Source organism: Megalops cyprinoides, chromosome 5 (assembly GCF_013368585.1).
Source record: "Megalops cyprinoides isolate fMegCyp1 chromosome 5, fMegCyp1.pri, whole genome shotgun sequence".
NCBI lineage: Eukaryota > Metazoa > Chordata > Actinopteri > Elopiformes > Megalopidae > Megalops > Megalops cyprinoides.
In genome coordinates, this window is record NC_050587.1 from 13,671,502 (window position 1) to 13,696,002 (window position 24,501).

General features: G+C 43.7%; 1 protein-coding gene across 3 annotated transcripts in view; it reads right to left on the reverse strand.

Annotated features, from left to right (window-relative positions):
* LOC118777408 (tyrosine-protein kinase JAK2-like) overlaps positions 1 to 24,501 on the reverse strand; it is a 65,097-nt gene that overhangs the window by 22,315 nt on the left and 18,281 nt on the right. For 2 of the 3 annotated variants that reach the window (XM_036528264.1, XM_036528263.1), the window contains exons 2-6: positions 15,400 to 15,646; positions 12,036 to 12,159; positions 10,204 to 10,321; positions 3,436 to 3,581; positions 2,104 to 2,401 (exon numbers count right to left, since the gene is read on the reverse strand). In XM_036528264.1, the coding sequence (XP_036384157.1) occupies positions 2,104 to 2,401; positions 3,436 to 3,581; positions 10,204 to 10,321; positions 12,036 to 12,159; positions 15,400 to 15,622 (909 nt within the window). In that variant the 5' untranslated portion in view covers positions 15,623 to 15,646. Of the gene's footprint in view, positions 1 to 2,103; positions 2,402 to 3,435; positions 3,582 to 10,203; positions 10,322 to 12,035; positions 12,160 to 15,399; positions 15,647 to 17,139; positions 17,339 to 24,501 lie in introns of those variants that run through there. The other variant, XM_036528262.1, reaches the window with a different exon arrangement.

The window sequence follows — 24,501 nt, forward strand, 5'->3', positions numbered from 1 at the left end:
TTAGCTACGGTCGCGCTCCGCCTGATGCTGCCAGCGCCGAGGGCGCTCCGATAGGGATCAGTGGCGCCGTCCGGCGTTAATGCGCATCGAGGGCTGCAGGAAGCCGGGAGGATGTGGTGGCACGAGGTCACTGCGTCATGCTTTCCTGTCACCGCGGCCGAGGCCTCGCTCCAGCAACGAGTGGAGGAGGTACGCTCTGGCTGAGGGGACTGTCACAATCACCTACAGCTCTCACGCAATGTGCTTTTATAGCCAATCAGTCACTTTCTACATCAACAAAAAATACGACGTGTTTCATTACTCAGATACTTAAAAGAAAGTTCTTGGTTTAACAGTATGCAATGCTAAAGGTACACCACCTATATGTACATTACTATGTACTAGAAGGCTTTAGCACAGAGTTTAGTTCAGTTGTGGGTTTAGGACAGTCTGTTCCATTTCGAAATGCACTGGTTTGAGGCGATTAGTCACTTCTTAACTGCCCCTTCAGTGCCACGCCACAGTTCTGACATCACAGACCGCGTTTCACGGGCTCAGGCAGCGCGAGCTGTTCCGAACTGCTGCAAACACAACACCCTGTAAGGCTCCCGGGAGACACAGCTCTCCCCGTTTCAGGCCTTTCTACCTCCCATTGGGTCTGGCGGAGAGACAGAGGAAGAGCGCCCTCTACTGTTCACAGACATTTTGGTCAGGGAGAAGCAGGACGCTCACAAGAGCAGACTTCGCATCTCACTCACCCTTTCAGGCCAATGTGAAATTCCTTTCTTGCAAATGACCCACAACAAACTATTTGCAGAAGTATGTAAACAAATAGCACATAAAGGACTGTTTTTAATTTTTTTATGTGCAAAATACCATTAGGTGGCACCCGCAGTTCAATGTTTTTATTACAGAGTAAATCACAACAATGCTCTGTTGCAAATGGAGTGTAACTAAATTACACTTCAGGGAATTGTCATCCAAAACAAACAAAATTCAGAACTACTACTAGTGCAGAGTGTTACTGACCACAGCTAGGCTTGGGCAATGTCCGAAATTTCACAACATCAGATTGTCCTGGCAAAAATCGTCGCTGTTCAATGTTTCGATGTTCCTGTTAAGGTCACGTGTACCTCAGTGAAATTCTGATTTTGCCATCCGCTGAACGATACATGGCAATTTATACTGGTACTTATACTTTGCAGCATGTCTGCAAAAAATACATATAAATACTTTTCTTTTCTAGCTTATACAAAGCTTAGCTATTCTTTTAAGCATTAAGGAAATGTTATCAAGATTAAGACCCGTTTTTGAGACCACAGGATTTCCTTTATCGGGTGTCAGACATCACATTGAAGAAAGAATAAACGCTCACATGTCAGCCATTGTGAACTCTTTCACCAATAATGAGCAATAAGAGACGCCATGGCATCATGGACCCTTGACTCTATTCAGTGAGATACAGCACACCATTGGTTCATATCAATATCAAATTCCAAAGTTTACACCCAGCTGATATATTCTACTTTTGAACACAAAAGGTTTTCTGTTGGCTGGTTTTATTAAAGAACAGTCAGGTATCTGATTAAGCAATGGAGTTTCAAAAGTCCATTTTAGCTAGCAGATGAAAAACACACCCAACTCGACCTTATTTCTCACACAGACACAACCCTAGCCTCTAGCTACTGGTCCTCCACATGGCACTTTTAAAGACACACACAGTCACATCATACTAGGGTTGGATGATTTTTAGAATAATAAATAATGATGAATATTAAAGCTATGGATTTTTCTTTTGGACTGCAGAAAATTATTGTATAATGTAGGTGATAGGTTAATACTGTAAACAAACGGAGAGTTTGTAATTTTTTTGAATTTTTTTTTAACACAGTCAATGCGAATGTAACATCGGCAGAGTACTACATCGCCCATGTCTTATGTCATAATCCATCAGTACAGGCCTAATGACATCCGTTACTCAGGATCTTACAGCTACTTTTAACAACACTGTACTGGTGTGGCTTCTTTACAGACTTGTATCCGACTCTATGCAGGTGATGGCCAGGAGGTGTCATTTTATGGTAGGAGGAGGAGGAGGAGGAGGAAGACAAGAGGACTGTGTACCTGCTCAGTGTCGGACTCTCGGATTTTGTCGCGGCACCACTGGATGCCGTTGTTCCCGGTGACGATGATGGTGACCTGGCCGGCGGACGGCTCCTTGACCTCAAAGCGCTCCGAGTAGAAGCCAGTCTGCAGCGACTCCAGGTTGATCAGGTACTTGAGCTTCAGGTCGCGGGCCGTCGCTCTGCACTGGCTGAACTGCTGGATGAACTTCCTGAAACGGTAGCGGATCCGCTTCCGGGTCACGATGTGGTAGTCCTGGATGCGGGCCCGCATGTCCTTGGGCAGGAAGGACTTGTAGCTGCCAGGGAAGAGAGATGGCTCAGTGTTTACACTGGGTTTGCAATAGTCTCACAGACACATGCTCAGTCAAGCCAAGGGCCTCACAAACATTTCATAAATACTATTATGTACATGTACTCAGTACCCTGACATAATATCTTAAGTCTTTCATGAATGCTGTACTGGATTTAACCACATGTCTGTTATACCTCCACAGACAAGGTTAACTACAATTGGAAAACTTACTACATTTTATTCTCTTCTCCAGAAGAAATTATCCTTCATACCAAATAAAGGAATACCACCTGATGATCATCAGGGTTGGATTAAATTTTGACTGGTGTGGAGAGCTGGAATTACAGTTTGTACTTAGTAGAAATCATGGTCACGGGAATTAATTGGATTTAACATCTATGACTTACATACCTTACCGGTTCCATTTTTATTCCACTAAATGCATTCAGTTCAAATGCAGTTCCGCTCCATATTCTTCAATTCTTTTCATTTACAACAAGCGGCCAAAAGAAGTGGTATATTGGCATGAAATAAAACTTGCAATCAATATACAGGGGATGGAATTCCATCTTTTTAAATCTGAAACTGGAACTGAATTCTAAACAAAAAAGCACCATTGGTCTGGGTATGGAACTGACAGACCTAAAACTTTTGGAGAAGAAGAAGAAAAAAAAAAACAACTTTAGAACGGAACTGAAACTGAAGTGACAGACCCAACCCTGGGTCATATGAATATCAATCGCACCAACCAGTACTCCTCTCTTCCCTAGTCAATCATAACCCTTAGCACACGAGGCCAACATCTGCACAGGAAGAGATCCAGAGAATCGTGTAATCATAATCACTGTTATTTCTGAGACAGCCACATAAACAAACATAACACAACAAAGTCTGCCCGAATAGCACCGAAAAGGGTTTCTTTTCTTCACTTTAAAACTCAGATGCAGATCCATCCCCCACGACAACGCTTCACATCTGTAAGGGCTGCGTGGGATCAGTGAGGCTCAGTGAGGGGATGCACGCTGCAGCAGACCCCACCTCATGCCGTTGTAGATGTCCAGAGGGGACAGGCCGTTCTCCTTGGCCAGCCTCATCATGTCCAGCACTGCCATGCCCAGGCACTCCTCCTGGGTCTCATGACTGATGGTCATCGTCACCCAGCCATTCACGAAGTCACTCCGCCACTGCAGAGAGAGAAGGGTGGGGGGTGGGGGGTGGGGGGGGGGGGGGTGAAATCAAGGGATCTGCAATAAAGAGGCTTGCAAAAGACTCAAAAAGGAACGTTCGGTCATTGTTCTGAAATGAACAGCTGCCACTTAATGCCATATAGCCTGAAAACATCTATGGAAAATTAACGTCTGACCCACATGCCAGGAAAAAAGTAGCGTAGAGTAGACTTCGGTCATAGTTGCAGACACCGTGATGAACCATTGTATGAATCATTTCAAAGAAAGAGTGTTTACAGTGGAAAATCGTGTTCAGACGATTGTTCAGACATTGTTCTCAGCAGTGCCCTGCCCCCCGCCACGACAGTGGATTCCTTGGAACAGGAGTTACCAGCACATCATTTCCTTTTTCTAAATTTAAACTGCAGATTGTATTGCAGATGCACAGTAAATTTTCCACATACTGCAAGATTTATCTCGAGCCATATTTCATACCAAGGCTCAAAGCTGTGAACTGCAGTATTTCAATTCAGTGACTTCAGTCGATGCAGTTGTTAAAGTGTAGCAATGCATTGGTCAACCCCTTTAAAGGCTTAAAATGCCGTCATCAGATATTACATTTTATTTCCAGTGTCACACACCAATTATTTATGTATATAATGTGATTCAAACAGCTGCAAAATAATTGATAATTAATGGTGACACAAAACTCCAAAATGACCTACAAATTTACAACCTTGTCAGTCCTCTGGAAGTTTCAACAACTGAAACAGTTTCCAAATTCAGTACCATCATAAGTACTTTGCATCACAAAAAATACATTACTTACCTCCTGTATGCATAAAAGGCAAACTACAGCACAAACTACAAGGAAAAAACCCTTGTAGTGTCCTCTGCAGCAGGTTAGGCCTATATCTCAGAGAGGGAACTTCCCAAATAAAAGACATATCCCTTCTTTCCACTTCCTTGCAGTGTTTTCAAAGTAACGGTCCACAGACTTCTTGCTGTCCTACTGAGCGCACTTATGTTCCCTAGCTAAATACCTTCTCTACAGCAGGTCATTTCACACCGAATGCATATCCCAAACAGTACAATCCATCCCCAGACACCATTTCTGGTGTCTTGCACTTTAGAAAACTGTGACTGGAGTTCAGAAAATGTGTCTCACACTTTCTTGTTCCATATGGCTGCACAGTGGACTGATGCAGATTTCAAACTACAAGAAGGAGCTACTATACATACTCAGGACCTCAGAGGCCCAAATGCAACTACGACCACTTCAGTCACATTTCACATCTTTTAAATGTGGAGAGTGTCCAGAGGTCAGCATGAACACCCAAGATTTTATTTTGGTTGGTTGTTTGGTTTGATAAATGCATGCAAATGCTAGATTCCTAACAGATTTCAACAAGAATAAATGGGGTCCAATTAAATAGATTCTTGGAATATCTTGAGTTAAGTAGGTCAACATGGTTTTTTAAGATTGGAACTGAAAGTGTATTATCCTAATAGATTATACAAATATTTAAAACATAAGGCCTAATTATACAGCATATTATGCTTTATACCCACAATATCTTTCTTGTATTAATTAATAAGGTTACTACCCATATTTTGACTGTGTATAAGAAAACATACACACTGCTCTGAGAGTTAAAATTTACCCAGTACTTCTATAAGAAACAAACATTCCGATCTAGCAGTATTAGTACAGGAATTTGCAGACATGGCTGGGTGAACAACTGCTATCGGTACCAGCCCTGAATATCTACTATATTATTGTTCAGATCACCTTAGATATCGCACAGGGAAGACAAACAAATGAAGCGCCTGAATGGCCACTGAATGTGTGTGCTGCATGTGGGTAAGTGAGGAGAGCTGTTAACCAACAGCAGAGGAAATGTTGAAAGAAGACTGCGCCACAGAAAGAGCAGCAGACGGATGGGTCTGTTTAAATTCCATGAACAGAATTCAACGCACAGGGCCTCATAAGTCTATTCACACTATCATCACCCCCGATCAGACCAATTTTCAGGCAGTTCCCCTCATCTGCAAATCTCTGCAGGGGGAAGGGGCAGAGAAATTTTTTAAAAGTCTGAACCTGTCAGCAAACAAGCACCTCTGACATCAAGTTCCCCCTAGTGTTAAGGAACTATCGGACGTTTCTACTTCATTTTCGCTGAGGGTGAAAACCCCTGCATTGTATAATTTTTAAAAAAAGGAAAGTGCACACAAAGCACTTCCTGCTCGCAATGCTGCGATCTGAGATAACATCAGTCTGCCACGCAGAGCAGTCGGCAAGCGAGCCGTCTTTTGCCGTGTTTTACTGCCCGGTGTTGCTGAAGATTAACAGACAGACCCGTGGGGTGCACACGCGGCTCGGGACCCGTCTGCCAACGATCCATTCACCTTCTCTGGTATCTGTCTTATCTTAGTTAAGACCTCGTGAGGGAGAGAGTGCTCTCATCAGAGTGTGTGGAGGCTGAAGTGGTTAACTTCGTTTGTTTGAGGAAGTCAAGTGGGCGTTAGAAATCACATGGTTCTCTTTGGCCTATCAGGGCCACAGAAGGAACGTGTCCACTGACATGTTTCTCGTTATGCAGAACTCAGAAAAGGGAAACATGCAAGTCAAGGGAAGGGAGAAAAAGAAAATACACAGATATAAAGTATGACAGACCCTTTTCATTTTTAATTCAGGACTTTTAGGAGTATATCAAAAATGCATGAATTAACTCTGGTGAGAGAACTGTCAGAACTTATTTCTAATTGTGTTTTTGGTGTAAAGAAGAGGGTTTTGCGTTGCCCATTTCAACAGCTGGTTAAAGGGGCCCGTCCTGAAAGAAAGACCACACTATATTAATAGATGGGCCAAAGACAAGCTTGTATCAGCTGTCCTGTAATCACCTTGAATCATATTATTGGTCGGAAGACAAACACACACTTTTGGAAAAATGCCTGACATGGACATTAACTGTACCACTTCTGCTTCTGTTACTTATACACGGAGAAGCATTCAAATGCAACATCTACAAGTGAAGAAAGTTAGACAATCTTTACACATTGACTGTCAACATTTAATATCTACAACACAGGCTGAACTCCATGCAGCTCTTCAGGAAGAACGTACTGAATCAGCATCCATCTTGTGAGGGTGCAATTTAATGTCTGCCATAGAATTGCATATATAAGGACATAAACACTATTGTGGCTACTGCTTATGAACGCTTGAAAAAATCTGCTGCTTTTAAGTATCACACATGAATAATGTACAGTCCATGCATTTTGCATGATATAAATATCCATACTGTTCAGCAATTTTCAAATATTTAAAAACATGTTGTATTTCTACTGTCTTCCAGTTTACTGTAGGTCCACAAGAGGTGCCCTTACCTGGCTCAGATGCATCAATCACGGTACAGCATATACAGTCAGCTGAACTACCATACAACTCAAAATAATGTGAGATAAGTGTGAAGGAAATAACCAGCAACTGAGTCACTGATGTACATTTGAGTAAGGTGCTTGTGCAAACAGAAATCAGAAGTTGTTGCCCTGTGATCCGATTCCACTCACTTTTTACAGTTAGTTAAACTCTACCACTGTATACAGAGAAATAACCGCCATTCACACTTTTTAAACACATTAAGATACTGATTGACTGCACCACACCTGGATTACCGCAACCTCTGGATATTTTAGTTCTGGACTGGACAACCACACACACAGCGGAAATCACCTTACTAGCAAAAGTAAGTAACTGCTTCCAAGCCCACCCTGGCGTGATCGCAGTGCAACATGCTCGCTTCTGCACGCAGTAAGGTTATTGCTGCTGAAGAGTTGCCAAATTAGACAGCAGCATCCGGAAGCGTTATCAGGTTAAAGACAGCGAAGACCTGACAGATTCTGTCCTGGCAGCTCCGGATGCAGCAGGTAGCCAGCCCCTGAGGCGTTGGCAGAGCTTGGGCAGCCAAGCTCAGCTACCATCCAGAAATAAAAGGAACTGTTAACCACACTTACCAACACCACCCCCACAAAATGTCATCCTTTCAAAGAGATTCCCCTCCCCCACAGCAGCATACCTCCTGAGAAGGTGCTTGTGAATGGAGACTGTGGTTAGACGTTTAAACACGCAGTCTCCGGCAAACACTCAGCTGCCTCCCAGGTGTCAGACTGATACCAGCGCAAACGTAGTAGCTTTTAAACTATAAACACGCAATTTTGAAAACTGACTGGGCCGTTACTGACGTCCAACTAAGGAAATCATTAGTCCTTGAAAATACCACTGTTTTACCGCGCAAGCCAAAATTTTGAGTCAGCCTGTAATTTCCCCTGAACCAACTCCAACTTTCAGATGCCCCCAGGCCTAGAGTAGGCCTGTGTCTCTGAGTCACTGGCTTACTGACTGGTGTGCATCCAATAATGTGGGATATACAGACAACTGGAACTGTTTCTGAGGCAATCCTGGGCTGGTGAAACGGAAGTGACCCCACCCAGGCTGGAGAAATTCTCTCCTCCTAATAATAGAACTTCTGAATCTTAAATCACAATCCTCCAAGTCTAGCCTTGCAAAATAATTACCAAAAAGGCACCCTTAACCTATGTAAAACCTGGTTTATACTGGAGGAAAATATGCCCTGCCCTGATAGGTATTCCAGTAGCCATCAGTCTCACCCACTGGGCTAAGATGGTGCGTGCTGCTACTTTTGTTTGCTACTGCTAATTTTTGACTTGGATATTTGCTTAATATCAAAATCTGGATTTAAGGCCAACCACGTTCTAAAAAGTTTCTCATTCTACCACAGACAGATGCCTCCAAATCACTGCAGTTCATACTTTTAAACGTTTGTAGACTACTTGGACCCTTGCACAGATTTCCAACAAGCAGCCTCCTAATTCATATCAAATCTAGCCGTCAAAGCTGAAAGGTTATGTCTGTAGGGGATTTTGATGTAAATGTCAAATGTGCATCTGATACACTAAAATAGCTTTTATATTCAAATAATGATATGGGTGGCTCTTTTCAACATGTGACCTCTCTTTCAAATTCATGCAAAAGTATTTCAAGGCTGGCCTTTTTTTCAACTCTGGAACACTGCCAAAATTAGACCTTCTCTCTTCTAAAAAGATACAGAAAAAAATAGTCCATGTCATTTTTTTTCTTTTGCATCTTGTTCCAACTAGATTGGACAAATGTAATGCCCTTTTATCAGGATACTCAAATGCTGATGTAAATCCCTTGCAACTTGGACAAGATGCTGCTATCAGAATCCTGATGAGATCAAAAAAAAATTGACATTACACATGTTCTAGCATTGCTTTACTGGCTACCAGTAAAATACGAGATTGATTTCAGATTGCTGCTCCTAACTTGTAAGGCTTTAACTGGGCTTGTGCCTGCCTATCTACGAGATCTCTTAATCCCCTACAACCCCACTAGATTGCTTCGTTCACAAGAAGCTGGCTTTCTGGTTGTTCCAAAAATAGAAAAACTACATCTGCTGAGATCTCTCTCACACACAGTCCCTCTATTATCTAATACCCGAACTAAAAACCTACCTTTTTAGTAGGTGTTATAGCCACCTGGGTGCTGAGGAGGAGGCTGACACCTGGCTATAGAAAATTTCTGGTTCTAAGAACTGTCCTTGCTGTCTCCTCACTTCTATTGGGTCTGTAATATGTTTTTAGTGGGTTCCTGTTCAGGACAGTCTCTGACACATTCACAGCTGCGGGTCCCAAACTTTCTGCTCACTTTTTTGTATGCTGCCATAGTATCTCTGCTGAGTCCACAATGGCCACCTTCTCAGTTGATGCAGTGTGAGACGACAGGGATGAATGTACTACAACCTAGCTGTGATTCTGCTTAACACTGCCCTTAATCTGAAGGGAATGAAACAGCTCTCATCACTTTTGAGCAGAATGCGCTTGCGTAAAAATGCAGCAACCAAAGAAGTGTCCATCAAACCATTAGTCTTTTTGTTAGCATCGTCCTTCTTAGAGCAGCTATCTATGAAAAGAAAGAGATTAAACTGAATCTAGCGTAACTATACAGCACATGAAGTGCTGATTCACTTTTTCCCCCAATTAATTGGTTATCATAGACCAATAAACCACTTGCTCGTTTACCCCCAAGGTAGCTAACAAATGAACTTAGTTGCTATTTTTTTTGCAATATTACAAAATAATAACTGAAATTTGAGTGTCACAGGTTAAATGGACCATGTTCTAACTTAAAATCTACTCATATCACACAGTTTGCCTCATGTAGTTGTCATGTTTCCACAAAAAGTCACGTTGACACTCAAAAAGCAGGAAGAAAGCAACCTTCACACTTACACTGTGTGTACACGTATTGTTTGACATCGTTTGACTTTTCTCTCTTTCAAACATGGCCCACAGAGAGATCAGTGACACAACAGGCCAGTTCTGCCTTAACTCCAGTGACATGTTTCATCCTTATGCAATTCATCAGACAGACTATTAAAATGACAGAAGATTCCGTAGTCTCCAGCCCTTCAAAAACTAAAGAGTACCGCACTGTGACTGAATAACATTGCAAAGGGAATGAACAATTACCAGCATTTCTCAGACGTATTACAACGTGTGAGAACATCGCCCCAGCCCAGCCATCCTGTAGCCTTACCTGAGCGAAGAGGTACGACATGACAGAGTCGTCAAGAACCGGAGACTCTGTGTCCTTGGTGAGCCCATACCGATATGTCCTGGAGGCCTCACTGCTGTACCAGCGAGGGAAGTAGAACCTGCACAGGTGACAGGTGAAGAACAGGTGAAGGCAGGGGGAAGGGAGAGACAGAGAGGGACCGTCAAAAACACTCAACAGGCCTAAAAGAAAGCAACAACTTCAACGACACTACTGTGGTCAGATACAACATTCATACTATATAAGCAACACCAGCATATACACTGTAGTTAGATGATACATACGTAATATATAAGCAATGCCAACATGGTTAGATACAACACTCATACTATTTAAGTAACAACAGTACATCAACTGTGGTTAGATGATTCATTCATACAACGGCAATGCTAGCATATCTTATGCTTCGTGTTTGCTTATTATGTCTACAAAGATGCTGGGAACACATATTTGTGTACAGATCACATTTCATGGGATATTCATGAAGCCTGTTGCCTTATTCTTTATGCTGCATCACTGTTTTCCAGACCTGTTCCTGAGAACCCACTGTCAATGCTGGTTTTCATTACAGCTGATCTCACAATTAATTAGCTTTACTTGAGCTAACTGAACACTTAATCAAATTTGACATCACACCCAAGTGCCAGTTTAGTTCTTTGTTATAGATATGGGTTTTTGTAAATGTATCCATTCTAATGCAAAGACACAATGGTGTTTCTGAATATTATTTAAATTAATCTGTGCCATTTAAGATAATTAACACGGGCAGGTATTAATTTTGGGAGGGTATTTTTCTTAATTAATTGAAATAAATGGTTTATTGGGGCCTATAACCTAACTAAGACAAAATGAGAAGCCAAATGAGCTGCACTAAATGTTTCTGAGGAGAACTATGAACCTACATATGCTAAATGAACAACTACACTTACAAAATATATACAGTAGAACAAACAGCCTACAGCTCCAACAGCAAATTAATATTTGAAAAAGCTACAACAGATCAAACTAAGAGATGTCAGATAAAACTACATATTCAGCTAACATCTCAATCACACCAAGTTAATTAAGATCTGAACTGGAACAAAACCAGCCAATGGAGAGAGCCCCCAGGAGCAGGGTTGGAACAGACAGCACTACATCATAGCTCTGCTCTGGGGAGAACACTCTTGAATCAAAGGACACAGAACACAGAACACTATATGCCTCTAGTGATTCAGAAAGGCTGCACTCTATACGGATCACAGAATTACCTGCATACATCAAAAATACAGACAGAATCACTTGTACTAACATGTAGTATGATAGTCAGATGAGGACAAAGAGGCATAATAAGCCCTCCCCCAAAAAATACATTAAGAATTTGACATTTGAGTGTAAAATTAAATCTCCTGTCTTGGGTATATTATCACAGTGCCTAACAAAACATATTCTGAGAGAAAAGGCTGGGCTAAGTGCTTGGATGCCAGGCAACATGACAGTCATAAGAAAAGCCAGAAAATCTATTTTAAAAAAAGGAGAAAAAAAAACACAAAAACAGCTTAATACACAGTACTATTATCTGCACTACAGAGAACCAGGCTAAAGTCATTTCACAAAGAATATTTAACATTTTCACACAGACTTTATAACTGAATTTACTGGCAGATCAATCAATTAATGCCAAAAACATCAACATAAGATTGAACCAACTGACATCTCTTATAAATGCGAAATCTTTACTACACACTTGGGAAATTTCACAATAGAACTCTGACTTTGAATCGGTTGAGTACAAAACACGCTCCCTCTACCCACATTTTTTCCAAACTTCATACCTGATTCTGAAGAGCACGGTCTCATTGGCGGACTCGTCCAGGTGGAAGACATGGTTGGGGGAGAACCACATGCGGTCGCTCTCTCGCATTAGTCCAAACATGTTGCGATACATGGGCATCACACCTGGGGGAGGATAAACCGTGAAAATGTGCAATGTGCTCATGACAGAGTTTCAGACCGAGCCTTTTTTATACATTATATAGCACACACATCACATGTATTTTGAAGAGTGGGGAAACTATTTTTTGCTGAGACAGTTTCCATAAACAGAAATGGGCTGCTGCTCTTCTGACATCTTTAATTGGCAGTGAGGCTTAAGGCTTGTTTACTATAATCACAGAGCGTTCAGAAAAGAATGCAGTGAACTGGCTCTCAGCAACTTCCTGCACATACAGCACTATACAGGGTCCAACATAGCTGAGGTTACAAAAATCGTTACAACTGATTCTTATCTGAATAGTATTTACCTTTTACATGCTTACAACGTAATACAGATTCAGCTGTAACTAGTATTGTTCTAATATACAGTCACCTCTCAGTTATCCAGTGTAAACGAGGGAGTCATGGATAACCAGAAACCGCAAACAACACAAATCACATCACACACAAGTTAAATTTAAGCCTGTTAATTTCAACACATAATTCTACAGAACGGATATTTTAATAAAGAGTTCATCAAAATGAGAAGGGGAAATGATTTCATTTTTATTTTCTGCTAAAAGCGGATTGTCCAAAGATCTGAAATGAGCACTCTAACCTCTACGCAGTGATAAAATGCATTTCCCGCGAGCTCAACTACTGCATCTGTGAACAGAGCTCACTGAGCTGTATGGCTCCACTGCGGATGAATCAGATCGTTGTCTAAGCTCTGTGAGGGAGCACAGGGGCTGAGGCGTGATCGATGCTCCCGGCGGCGGGGGCTACGGGCAGGCGGAGCCCGGGACTGGGGTCCTGCCGCGGCGGCCGAGGCGGGCCAGCGGCGTCGGTCAGCTGAGCGGGGTCGTTGGGTTAAGAGAGGACCGCGCCACACGCACAGGCCGGAGTACCAGGCCCCCCGCATGTATTCATCTTTTCATTTTTCCTCTCCATATGTCAGCCCAAACAAAAATAAATATGCTTCGTCTCCGGCATGGGCCGGGAGGGGTGGATGAGCCTTGCAGCGAGCGCACGCTGGGAGGCCGCAGAAGCAGGAAGGGATCGCGGCACAGCGTGCGGGGGGGCGCGCGCGGGGGACGCGCGGGGGGGACACAGGAAGCGCGACAGCACACGTCAGTGCCTGCAGCGAAACGCGGCCCCGCAGTGGCCGACCGAGATAAGGGGAAAAAAGAGAGGAGTGTCAACAGCACGGCTGTCAGCGTGTGAGCGAGTGACAGGGCGGCGTGTTTGTTTATCAGTGACGGCCCAGCAAAGAGAGGCGACAAGAGAGAGCGGCGGCAAACTGGCCAATTAACGCCCGCCACCATTTTCTCTGCTCAAATCGCAAGCTAAAATAAAGCAAAACAAACAAACAGTGTGTTGATTCTGGTGGCAGGGGATAATATGCCTGCTTCAGTGCTGCACCAACAATTAAATCTGCTCCAGCATTAGTCTAATCAAATAATTAATTAATCCATATTTACATCCCTGCTCCAGAGCCAGATTAAAGATAAAGGGCTAAATCCCTGTGCTGCCCTGTCACACTCTGATCCTCTTGTAGCAAAAGACAGGTATGACACGAGAGGGCTCTGATCAGCACGACGCTGTCAGGAACGCTGACAGGGACATGGACACGGACATGCAGGTTAACAGAGCAAGAGTGTAAGGCTGGTAGGAATCGTGACGAGCACTCACGCTGTGACTAAAAGTAATGCTTCTTCCCTGTCTGTCACGGGGAGCACTGAACCCCGTGACCCTCGATGAGCCTTCAGTAAGCTTTAGTCTACGATTACCGAGAAGCGCTGCTCGGCAGGATTGGCAGCGGCCCCGGAGAGTTGCTTAAAGAGAAGCTGGCGTGCCGATGCAGGCGCCAGCTTGCCGCTGCCGGCACCTGCGTGGCGTCACGGCACCCGCAGGCACGGGCGGTCCGCGGAGCTGCGCGTACCGAACCCTCAGGTGCGGGCTCCGCTCAGGCCCAGCATCCTCTTCACAATGACAGTGAGCTAAACAGGCGTGAGCTAAACAACTGTACTGATAGTACAGGCTGTACTATCAGTACAGTTGGACGACTATGGTTTAACACAGTGTTTGACCTTGATAAGAGCAAGTTTTCTCCTCCAAACAGCTGCGTCCAAGGCATGCTTTGTCGTCAACATATTACCCATTGATACAGATGGCAAGGTATTTCCATTAGTAATTCAGCCATGCCACTCAGGCACAACAGAGGCTGCATCAGCACTGTCCCCATTTGGAAATTGAAAGCCACAGCCACCAAGTTACGAGTTGAGATCCTTAACCAGCGCACCACACTGATGCCAGTACAGCTTCCCCTCCAACATCATGCCACACCGCAGACCACGAGACCGCAGGCCTCTCACCGCAGGCCGGGCACCCTGCTAGCACGCGTAAGACCGTGGTGCCATATCTGTGTTTCCCCTGAGGAACGGTAAATAAAGGCGGCTGGACTCGCCTTGCTGTGAAAATAAAGAAACAACCAAGGGTGTTTCTTTACTTTCAACACTCACATGACCGAGCTGAGAAACAGGCCTCTGGGACTTAGGGCGCATTGCTGAGCACGGTCTGACAGAATTAATCACCACGTTTTTTACTCTTAAAAATAAAAGTCACAGAAGACACATTCCCTGGCAGAGGGCTAAGACCCAGGTGACATTCACCATCGTGGAAAGATCAAATCAAATGAATCAAAGGTCATATACATGTTGCTGACCATTCTGCAGGCGACCTAGGCGAAGCGCCTGGCGCATAGGAAACGGCGAGGAGACAGGAAGCAGCGCAGCGGCGCTGGCAGTGTTGTCACCCACATCGTTGGCACTGCTGACATTTTGGTTGCAGGGAGAGCCATCCGGGCTGAGGTCTGCACACCGCAGCATGCTGCAGTCAACAGCCGTTAAAATGGCTGCTGGCACCGGTGCCTGGCCCTACATGTCAACATCAGCCATCTTATCGGCGCATTGGGTGGGGCTCTCGTGTGTACTGGCCCGTGCACCGCAGGACCTAAAAATACTGAACGAATTCCTCCTCTCTGCACGTGCCAGGGCAAAACCCATAGAGCACACATGCGCTGCCAAACATTGAAAGCAAATGCACTCCCTCCAACACATACGAGAGGGGGAGAAATACTGAGCTACACAGAAGTACAGAGTAATAAGGGGCTGTTTTCAGTTTCCTTCTCTGTTCTTCAGCGCGCAGTCAGAGGGGAACACTCACCGCACTCCTTGGCCGCTTCGATGCATATCTCCTCGGCAACGTACTCCCCTGGCGGGTAGGTGAGGTGCACGGGCTCCTTGCCTCCCTGGCCGTTGTCGTAGAGCAGGACCCTGAGCGGGGCGGCCGCCTCCTTCGGGACGGAGCTGCTCCCGTGGACGTTGCCGTTCTGATGAAGCGTGGTGCAGGGGGGCGTCTCCATGTTCATCACCGCGACACAGGCCATGAGAGGAACGGCTGCCGCGTCCACCTGCGGGGGGGAGGAGGGGCAGCGGGTGAGTGCTCTGTACTGACCTCTGCTGGAACCGAAACGCAAACGCCCACAGGCAGAGCCCCCGTCTCCCACTATGTATCAATTTCTTTTGCACGGCCAGGTGGTGCCACCTTTCTCTGTACTACAGCGTGTTGCTTAATATGAAAGACCTACATTCATTTCATTTAGATCTAGTAGCCCAGCAAAACGGTTACGAGGACAGGCCTGACAGAAGTCTAATGTAAATATGAGATTTAAAGGAACCAAAAAGTTCCCTTTGAGCCGATTAGCTGATACGCAGCATGACACACAGCGGCAGAGGGTGTGCCACACTGTTGTAGTGATTTATTAAAGGCATGGCAGATCTTTGGAGCTGTTGTAAGCCCTCTACCTGAGTGACTCCAATGAAGAAGGAAGAAAAGGCATAAACACAGGAGGATGAGGTCTGCAGAGAACAGAGCGCATGCAGGCCACCTTCTCCATTTCTGAATGGCCAACTTCAAACAGCGAGAGTGGAATGTTGTTTAACTTCTGTGATCAAATCTGGAAAAAATTAACCATACAGTATGACCGCTGACCATGTAAGAGCAAACAGCCCTTACACACAGTAGGGGAGGAAGGATCCTATTAATGTTGCTGCCTGTGAGTAATGTCTGAATTTCAGTGATACTGATCGGGATACTGAATCAAGAGAAAAATACAGAGCTTTAACATCACTAAGAAAAGTAAGGCTGAACACCACATCATCTTGCATTTCCAAATAATGTTAACCTTTGTATGCACGTCGAGGTGCACAGACGACTGGTTTTCCTATGAAAGCATCAAGTTCAATTTCAAAACAATCTAATAGCCAGAAAACTTTTTTTTAAAAAAAAACATGAATGAATCAATATATTCTTGGTAATAAGCCGAATTAATCTGTTTGGACAGAATGTGTTTAAATTCCAGAAACAAAAATTCTGATCCTAGGATTTTGCTAATAAAACCTTTGCTCTTTTCCTCTCACTTGCGCACACATGTATTTACACACACAGGGCTGCTCAGAAGATATTATCCATTTAGGATGAAGCCTAAATTTGCTGCACATTACCCTGAGCACTCAGTTGTAGTGTGCTGCCTGAACCTCTGCACCACCAGTTCATCTGGCTCTGCACTGTCCCAGACAATACCATCTGGCAGACTTCAGGAGCTCTTAGCGCTAATGCGATTCCTTCTGACTAGAGGGCTTAAGGGAATATTACAAAAAGTTTAAGTCGGTGAGCCGAGCCCGTTTCATTTCGTAACAATGAGTTTCAAACACTGCAACTAGCAGAATCTACAAGCACACACAACTGACCTGGTCAGCCGATCAGAGAACCAGAGGACACAAAGGATAGATCCACCAAGAAAGTAAACAGAACTTCATCAGAACTTTGCCATCTGTCAACACTGTCCATTCTTTCATCCTTTCAAAATTTCACACGATGCAATCACTTCCATCAAATTCTTACCTCTCCATTCATCCGTTCAAAGCTTCCTGACTTACATTCCTTGACAGTTTCGTACATCAAATGTACCTCTCATTTAAATCATGCAAAACAAAGAATCAATGCAACATAACCAGGGTTTGGAGTACATGATAGGTTTTTTTTTTTTTTTCTGTAATTTCTTCTGCTTAATCAGCTACAGGTAAGATTCCTTGCTTCCACAGAGTCTGTAAAGGTGACGCAGGTCACACTTGCATCTGTATCACGGGTAGCACATTCAGAGTGTGGAACCTCCTTACATGCAGCTAAACGCAGGACAGAGGTAAGATCCTCCCCCTCTGCTCTCTTATTGTTAGCGTCTCTAGCTTCCTTTTTTTGGACTGTTTACTTCCTCTGCTTTGACCAGCCCCCCTCCCCCCAGTGAAGGAACTACTTGTTCCACGCTCAGTGTGAATCTCATGTTTTGAATTCCAATCTCAACCAAAGAAATGTTTTTGTACACCATACAAAAAAAAAAAAAAAAAAAATCACAATGGTCCAAGATTGATATTTCAGCTGATTTCAACTGCAGGATTTTCCAGAGAAACCCTGTAAACATTTTTTTTACCCCTTGCCAACGCACACCACATACAGGAGGAAGAGGACATATGACTGCAGCCCTGCCGATGCCAGAGCCTCCGTCGGAGGGCAAAGAGAACGGCCCGGGGCCGATGAGCCGCTGCGCTTCGTAACTGAAGGCTTCCTTTGTGTACCACCCTGTGCGGAGCTGATCGACTGTGAGGGCATTGAGCAGAGGAAACGCACGGCTCTCCTCCTGCCATAAAGCGCTCGTTTGTTTGGGGCTAGGAGCCCCCACCGCCAGGCCAGAGCAGGATGGCCCCTCTCCACACAGGGCATGGGTCTGGGAGACAGGCGCTCGCTCCCCTCCGATTCAGCGGCTAGCTGTTCGGGGATGAACCCCCGGACAACGGGAATAGGAGCACCATAACCAAATGCCAGCCTTGCCCGAAATCGGATAGAGAGCTAAATTATTCATGTGCTCCTTTTCCCCTCCAGACACTTCTGACTGAACTCGCTAATCATGAGCCAACACCAAGCAGAGAGAAAAGAAAATGCAGAACGGGACCAACTGCATGTGCTTAACTTGTCTAGCAGCTTACAGAGGGTCCTCTGTGTCTCACGTTTGTGTATAATCTGGGGTTGAGGTTGAAAAGGCTGAGGGCTTTTTCAGTTTGAATTACCACTGTTATACCGGAAGTGTACAATCAATGACAGCTGGTGACAATCAATCAGCTGGTGATGCAATGCTTCTAACATTACAAGCAATTAAATACAAGTGAAACTGGCACTCACTGGCACATAATTCTGCATGCATGTATGCCACATCCTATTTTCAAATTTCATATTAACAGATTTTCTAGAAGGCACTACTTGCAAATTCAGTCAAGCTTCTTTTCTGAAGTGATGATTACTGTTGCCAAATGCACAGCCAACCATCCAAGCCACCACCGTCTTATTTTTCCTTAAAAGCAACGGGGCAACGCGTGATTGGCTAGGAGTTTTCTCCAGCTGATTCAGTGGTTTGCTGTGCACAACAACTTCACCAATTCTGCCCAGTGCTCCATGGCACAAAAACAGCTGTCCTGTTACTTTCTGCTGCCATCTGCAATTGCTCTGCTCCAGTTCAGATGCTGATCCTATAATGCAATGACAACTCTAACAAAGCTGTCAAATTAACACCAATGAAGCACAGCGCTGCTTAAATCCTCAGCAATGCCAAAACAGCTGTATTTATTAGAGTGCCATGCTAAAGTTACATTTCTCAGCAGTACTGTGATATCGTAACAGTGCTCAGAAGCAACAAAAGAATAGCAGAAAAGCAAAGAACCCTTACTTTCTAACGGAAACGCACTCATACAAAGTATGACGTGCTTTGAAATAACACAAGAAAGGGCCATATTAAATGAGCAGGCGGTGCTACGCCGCATCTGAGCGGGGGGTATGCGAGATCTGGCCGAGCACGGAAGAGAAACCTGTTTTGCAGGAGAGAATACCCTTGACATAAACAATTGTACTGAAAGGAGAAGTTGCTTCACTTCCTCCAGCTCATTTTCACAAACTTACAAGACTAGAGAGGGGCAGGGAAGTAGCCGCCTGCCTCCAGCTCTGCTCTCAGCCCTGTCTTTTGGGACGCACTTTTGTAGGGCAGTAGCGTCTGATAAATGATCAAATGTAAACAAAGCAGAAAAACAATCAAAGGAGCACGTGCAGATTTTCAGTTCATCTTACAGGTTCACACATAACATTTCCCCCATGTAAAATGCAGGATAGAAGTACCACCCCAGCCGATGACAGGGAGAGAGAATAACGAGGCAATTTCCATCTCTTCATGCTGATTAGGAGAGACAGCAGTGAGAATGGACTTGTTTGAGATCAGTCTCAGCTGACTGACTCTACACTGAACGTGACTCATTCATACCGGGGAACTCCCCCCTCCACAGAGTTGCAAAGCTAGTCCATCTGTACTTGTCTTTGCACTGCATACGGGCCCACAGCCGTGTGATTCACTCGCACGCCCTCGCCTGCAAATTTAACATACCTGGGCAAACAGAGAGGAAGTACAAAAACTATCCCATGATCACTCCAAATGCAATCTCCAAAAAGCTACATGGTTGGGACAAAAACAAATGCAAAACTTTCAGGACATAATGTGCTTTTTCATGGTTGCTTTACGACACTGAAGAATGGCTTTAATATGAGAAGGTCTGAGTAAAACAGCAAAAGAAACTTTAGTGTATTGATGCATCTCCTTAGCACATTTCATTTGAAATGCAATCAAAAATGCTGGCTCTGAAAAGCTGACTGATTGCGATGCTAATGTGAGTCTCTCCTTACTGCTCCGTTCAGATGCCATTATGCACAATGTAAATGGATTCATTAAATTATTAGCCACTACAGGGCTAATAACAACAAAATTCCATTTTGACAAATCTTTTTGATCCACTCAGATACAAAGCAATAGTTTTCCCCAGCCATTTTTCCACAAACACATGCATGCATGGTATACATGACGTTATGCTTTGTGTGACTAATACCAAAATGGAGACGTTAAGTTATGAAGATGTTATGTTAACAATGTTAAGGTACCCTCTCGTGATTGATGCAAGGCTTCCTTCCTTTCAACAAAGAAATGCTGAAGCTGAAAATGATAATAATCAATGCAGTGCGAAAACTTTATTGGAACCTTATCTAGGGTTAAGCTGACAGCCGATGATATTGGATATTGTGATATCTGAAGATAATCATAGGATCAATAAAGGGCTTATTTATCTTAGTATGTGCATGTATCACAGTAAATACTGTGTAATGGTCATAGGACAAAGCTGAACCGGTGGTAGAAAGAACATTCTTCTTCAGATTTCTGTTGTATTGACTTGTGTTAACCAGGCTGAGGGCAGTGAACTGCATTTTCTGACATTACTCTCAACAGCTGAGGGAGTGAGTGAAGTACCGGGGACTGCCAATGGTTATCGTCACAGGTGACCACCAGTGGGGAATCAAAACACAACATAATCACTTGCTGTTCAGTGATAACAGAGGGAGGGAGGGTGACAAGTGTCACAGTTGGGGTGTTACTTGTGATCCCAGCTGGAGAAGATTACATATACAAGAGATGAAGGAAATGATGATTCCATACTAAATGAAAGAAATTCAACCATTTGGGCTTATTTTTGGGCTCAAATGTAATGAACAAGGACAACCCACTGACACCAATGTCACCTGCAGACTTTGCAGGAAGCAAATTTTACCCAGTGTGGGGAATATGACACACCTTCACCCTATAACAAGGTTTGTATTTACACCCCACTAACAATGACAATACTGTGTATCAAACGTTTTCTCGTGACAAGAGGCGACAACAGGAACCTTTTGAGGTTGCCCAACCCTCACCATAACTGACAGGCATATGACTTCAGGAACAGGTTTTACTGACAAGACTAACAGGGGATCCGGTAAATACATTTAAAAACACTTCCAAAAGTAATACAAGGTAGTATTACAACATTGCCATGCTCCTTTCTACGGAACAAAAGAGTACAATGAAGACAAGGCAAAAAGAGGGTTCATCCTTTGTGTGAGCACAACCTAGCGAAGCTCTCTACTGCAGCTCATTTAACTCCCAGGGTGGAAAGGTTTGCCGGGGCCCATGCGGTTAACACTCAGAAGCCGCAAAGCAGCCTTCAGCACATTACTAAGGCTAACCTCTGCAGAATATCCAACACAGAGGCAACACTTCACAGCAGGGCCGCTGTGTAAAAGAACAGCTTTGTAGAAACATTACATGCTTAATTACCTCCATTGTTACGCAACTTTGGTTGGGCAAGTGCTCAACTCGAACATTAAAATTAAGAATAAAGGCTGGATAAGGACAAAGAACTGGGACTAGGCATGGTGTAACTACTCAGATGAGACACTCCCCTCTTCTGTGAGCATAAATGCCAAACTTTACCTGCATGCATGCCGTGTGCGAACTCACTGCACTGAGACCGCATACAGGTTAACTCCTCAGACCCCTCAGCCACCTCACAGCGCATGAACTATTTAAACAGCATAATTATCCTTTCATATACACTAGATTTTCCACAGCTTTAATAGCTTTAATTAGGTCCATTTGTTCTTCTACGTCCCACTTCAATAAATCAACAGCAAAATATCTTTTGGTATTAACAGGCACACACTGAAACCATTTTCAGGATTAAATGCACTGTGGTTGAAGAGGGTTTTACTGAAGGCAATTACTTCACATTTGTTATCACAAGATAGAGTAGCAGTTAGTCCTGATGAGCTTAAAATTCAAATGAGGGCTGCATATTTCTAGAAGTCACCACATTCAGATCTGTTAACCATAGTCACTTGGTTTTGTCTGAAACATAAACCAGGTTCAGATGTTCTCAGACATTAACTAAAATCTGACAGTTATCGAGAGCATGAGCACAATGCAAGAGCTCAAATTACAGTTACATGAGGCGACAGTAACACTAGCTTCCACCATAGCATGACAAGAAAAAGAAAACAGACAGGCTAATAATGACGAGCAGAGGTAAGAACTGTATGGAATGCAATCTCTCCTTTTTTATGATTTGCCAGATACCACCATACAGGTTTAAACCTGATAAGTGAAGACTCCAGGCACAGGGTTGAAATGGCCCCTCAGCCAAAAACAGGACACTGGAAAATTACTGGGAAATTTCCATCTCCTTGTGGCGCGTATGACTGACAGCGGCGCTGTAAACTGTCTAGCTGCATCTTCCTGCACACGTGAGCTGGAAACTTACAGGTGACTCCCACCTGCACAGATACTGCAGTCACATATTAGGAAGCAAAAGCATAACTTACACAAGTGCCACATTATCCATCTTGTCGCCATTTTTATCAGCAATAATCATCAGCCGAGAGGCATCTAGTCCAATGATACACAAACAACCAGAAAACACATGAAAACACACAAACGCAACCTTATCATCACTGGACAGTACACAGATTTCACAGATAAAATACACATATTTAGATTACATATCAAGCAAACAAATATAGCACTACAGGATTTCAGAATGCGCAGAGCTTCAAACGCACTTTGCAAGATCACACTAGGAATAATAACCTGAGGTCACCGTCACTATGTGCTCCTTTTGTGGAGGCTCTTTTCTAGGATGACTCAGGCAGACATCATGGCAGCATACATTGTGTAGATGTGAGTGGCATGAAGAGAGGCAAGATATGCACATGACCAGTTTAAAATACCATATGATACTGTAGAATACCAGCAAGCATGAGAGGCTGCAAGGCCACTGAGGGATACAGTGAGCAACAAAAAAAATCTTTTTTTTTTTCCCTGTTCTTGGAAGAGAAGTCTATCGTAGTCACACATACTTATCTCTGTAGCCTAGACTCAAAATGGAAAAACTAAAAGGGACATGATATCTTTCCTTCCAATCGTGTTCACTGTGAGCAACTGAGCTCTTTCTGAGCCACGCGGTATGAAAGAGAAAGGCCTTCACCCATTACGACATCATTGAGAAAGGAGGGGCCACAAAAACAAACTGTGGACGATATCTGTCAATCAAGACATTCTATGCAACCTAAAACTGTCTTTATCATCACTGCATTATCTGTGTGCCATTAAGTAAGTGGAGTAATGCAGCCATTTTACAGGGTTCCTAATTTTTCAGGTTGTTCCTGTTATGCTTCTAAGCTGTCCCGATCCTTAACTGTCTCATGTTGATTATATATAAAGTACAGAAAAGTAGATAAATAACTGGTTGGCTAATGGGCTATTCCATGCCAAATGTGTATGGGTGGTAGCTTGCCCAATGCCACAGTGTGCATAACCTTGCAGAATTGAAGAGAAATGCCAGTTTGGTGAGCACTACGTGGTTATTTAACCTCGCCAATGGGACCAACTGCCCTGCATGAATGAACAAGAAAAGCAACTTCAACACCCCTCAGCTCCAAGCTAATGCCACGTTACGCACAATCATTAACTTTTGTACATGGGTACATTCACAACCTGTACCAAAGCAATTTTAGAGGTGGTTATTAAAAAGTGCTGGGGGGGCTGAAGCCAGAAGTGATGTGTTGCATTTGGAACAATGGGTCCCTAGTATATTTAGCAATAGATAAAGTATTACTTAAAGTATATTTAAAAAAGGAAATAATGAAAAAATAGAGGATCAAGATGCACAAACAAGTCTAGGAAACACTGCATAGGTTTGGTGTGGAATGGTGCTTGTTCAGTGTGTCAGGTAATGTGACCCAGATTGTGTAGTGGCTTCATTTTTATAAATTTAGCTTTAATGGCAGATCAATGTTTCTACTGACTCACAGTGAATAAGATCTTAGTATTTTTGTACACTGGAAGCATTTTTGATACAACATATAATATTTGCCGTTCTTGCATGTCTTTACTTTTTCCCCAAATCTGCAGATATTATAGGCTATTTAACAAAGTGTGTGAAAAAACAGCCTTGTACAATGTACTAGTCTAAACCCAAGTTTGCAGCCATCTCCAAACATCTCTCTCTTCTGTGCACATCTCTGGCCATTGCATCACTTGTTATTGTGCTTCAGTTCACCACTGAAGTGTTTGTGGTGTTACTGCGCACAGGAAAAGGAACTAAACGAAGTGTGGCTTCACTAGATCTGCCTTGTGTTCTTGCGCTGAATCAAATAGTTGTAGAACGTGCCTGCTCAGCTGTGCATTAATTCACCAATCACCAATGCTTATCAGGCACACGGGTTTGTTACTGATTATCCGGTAGGTTCCTCTGAGTAACACGTGACCACGGCACTTGTTATCAGTGCCCCTGAGAGGTGTTCTCACACTGA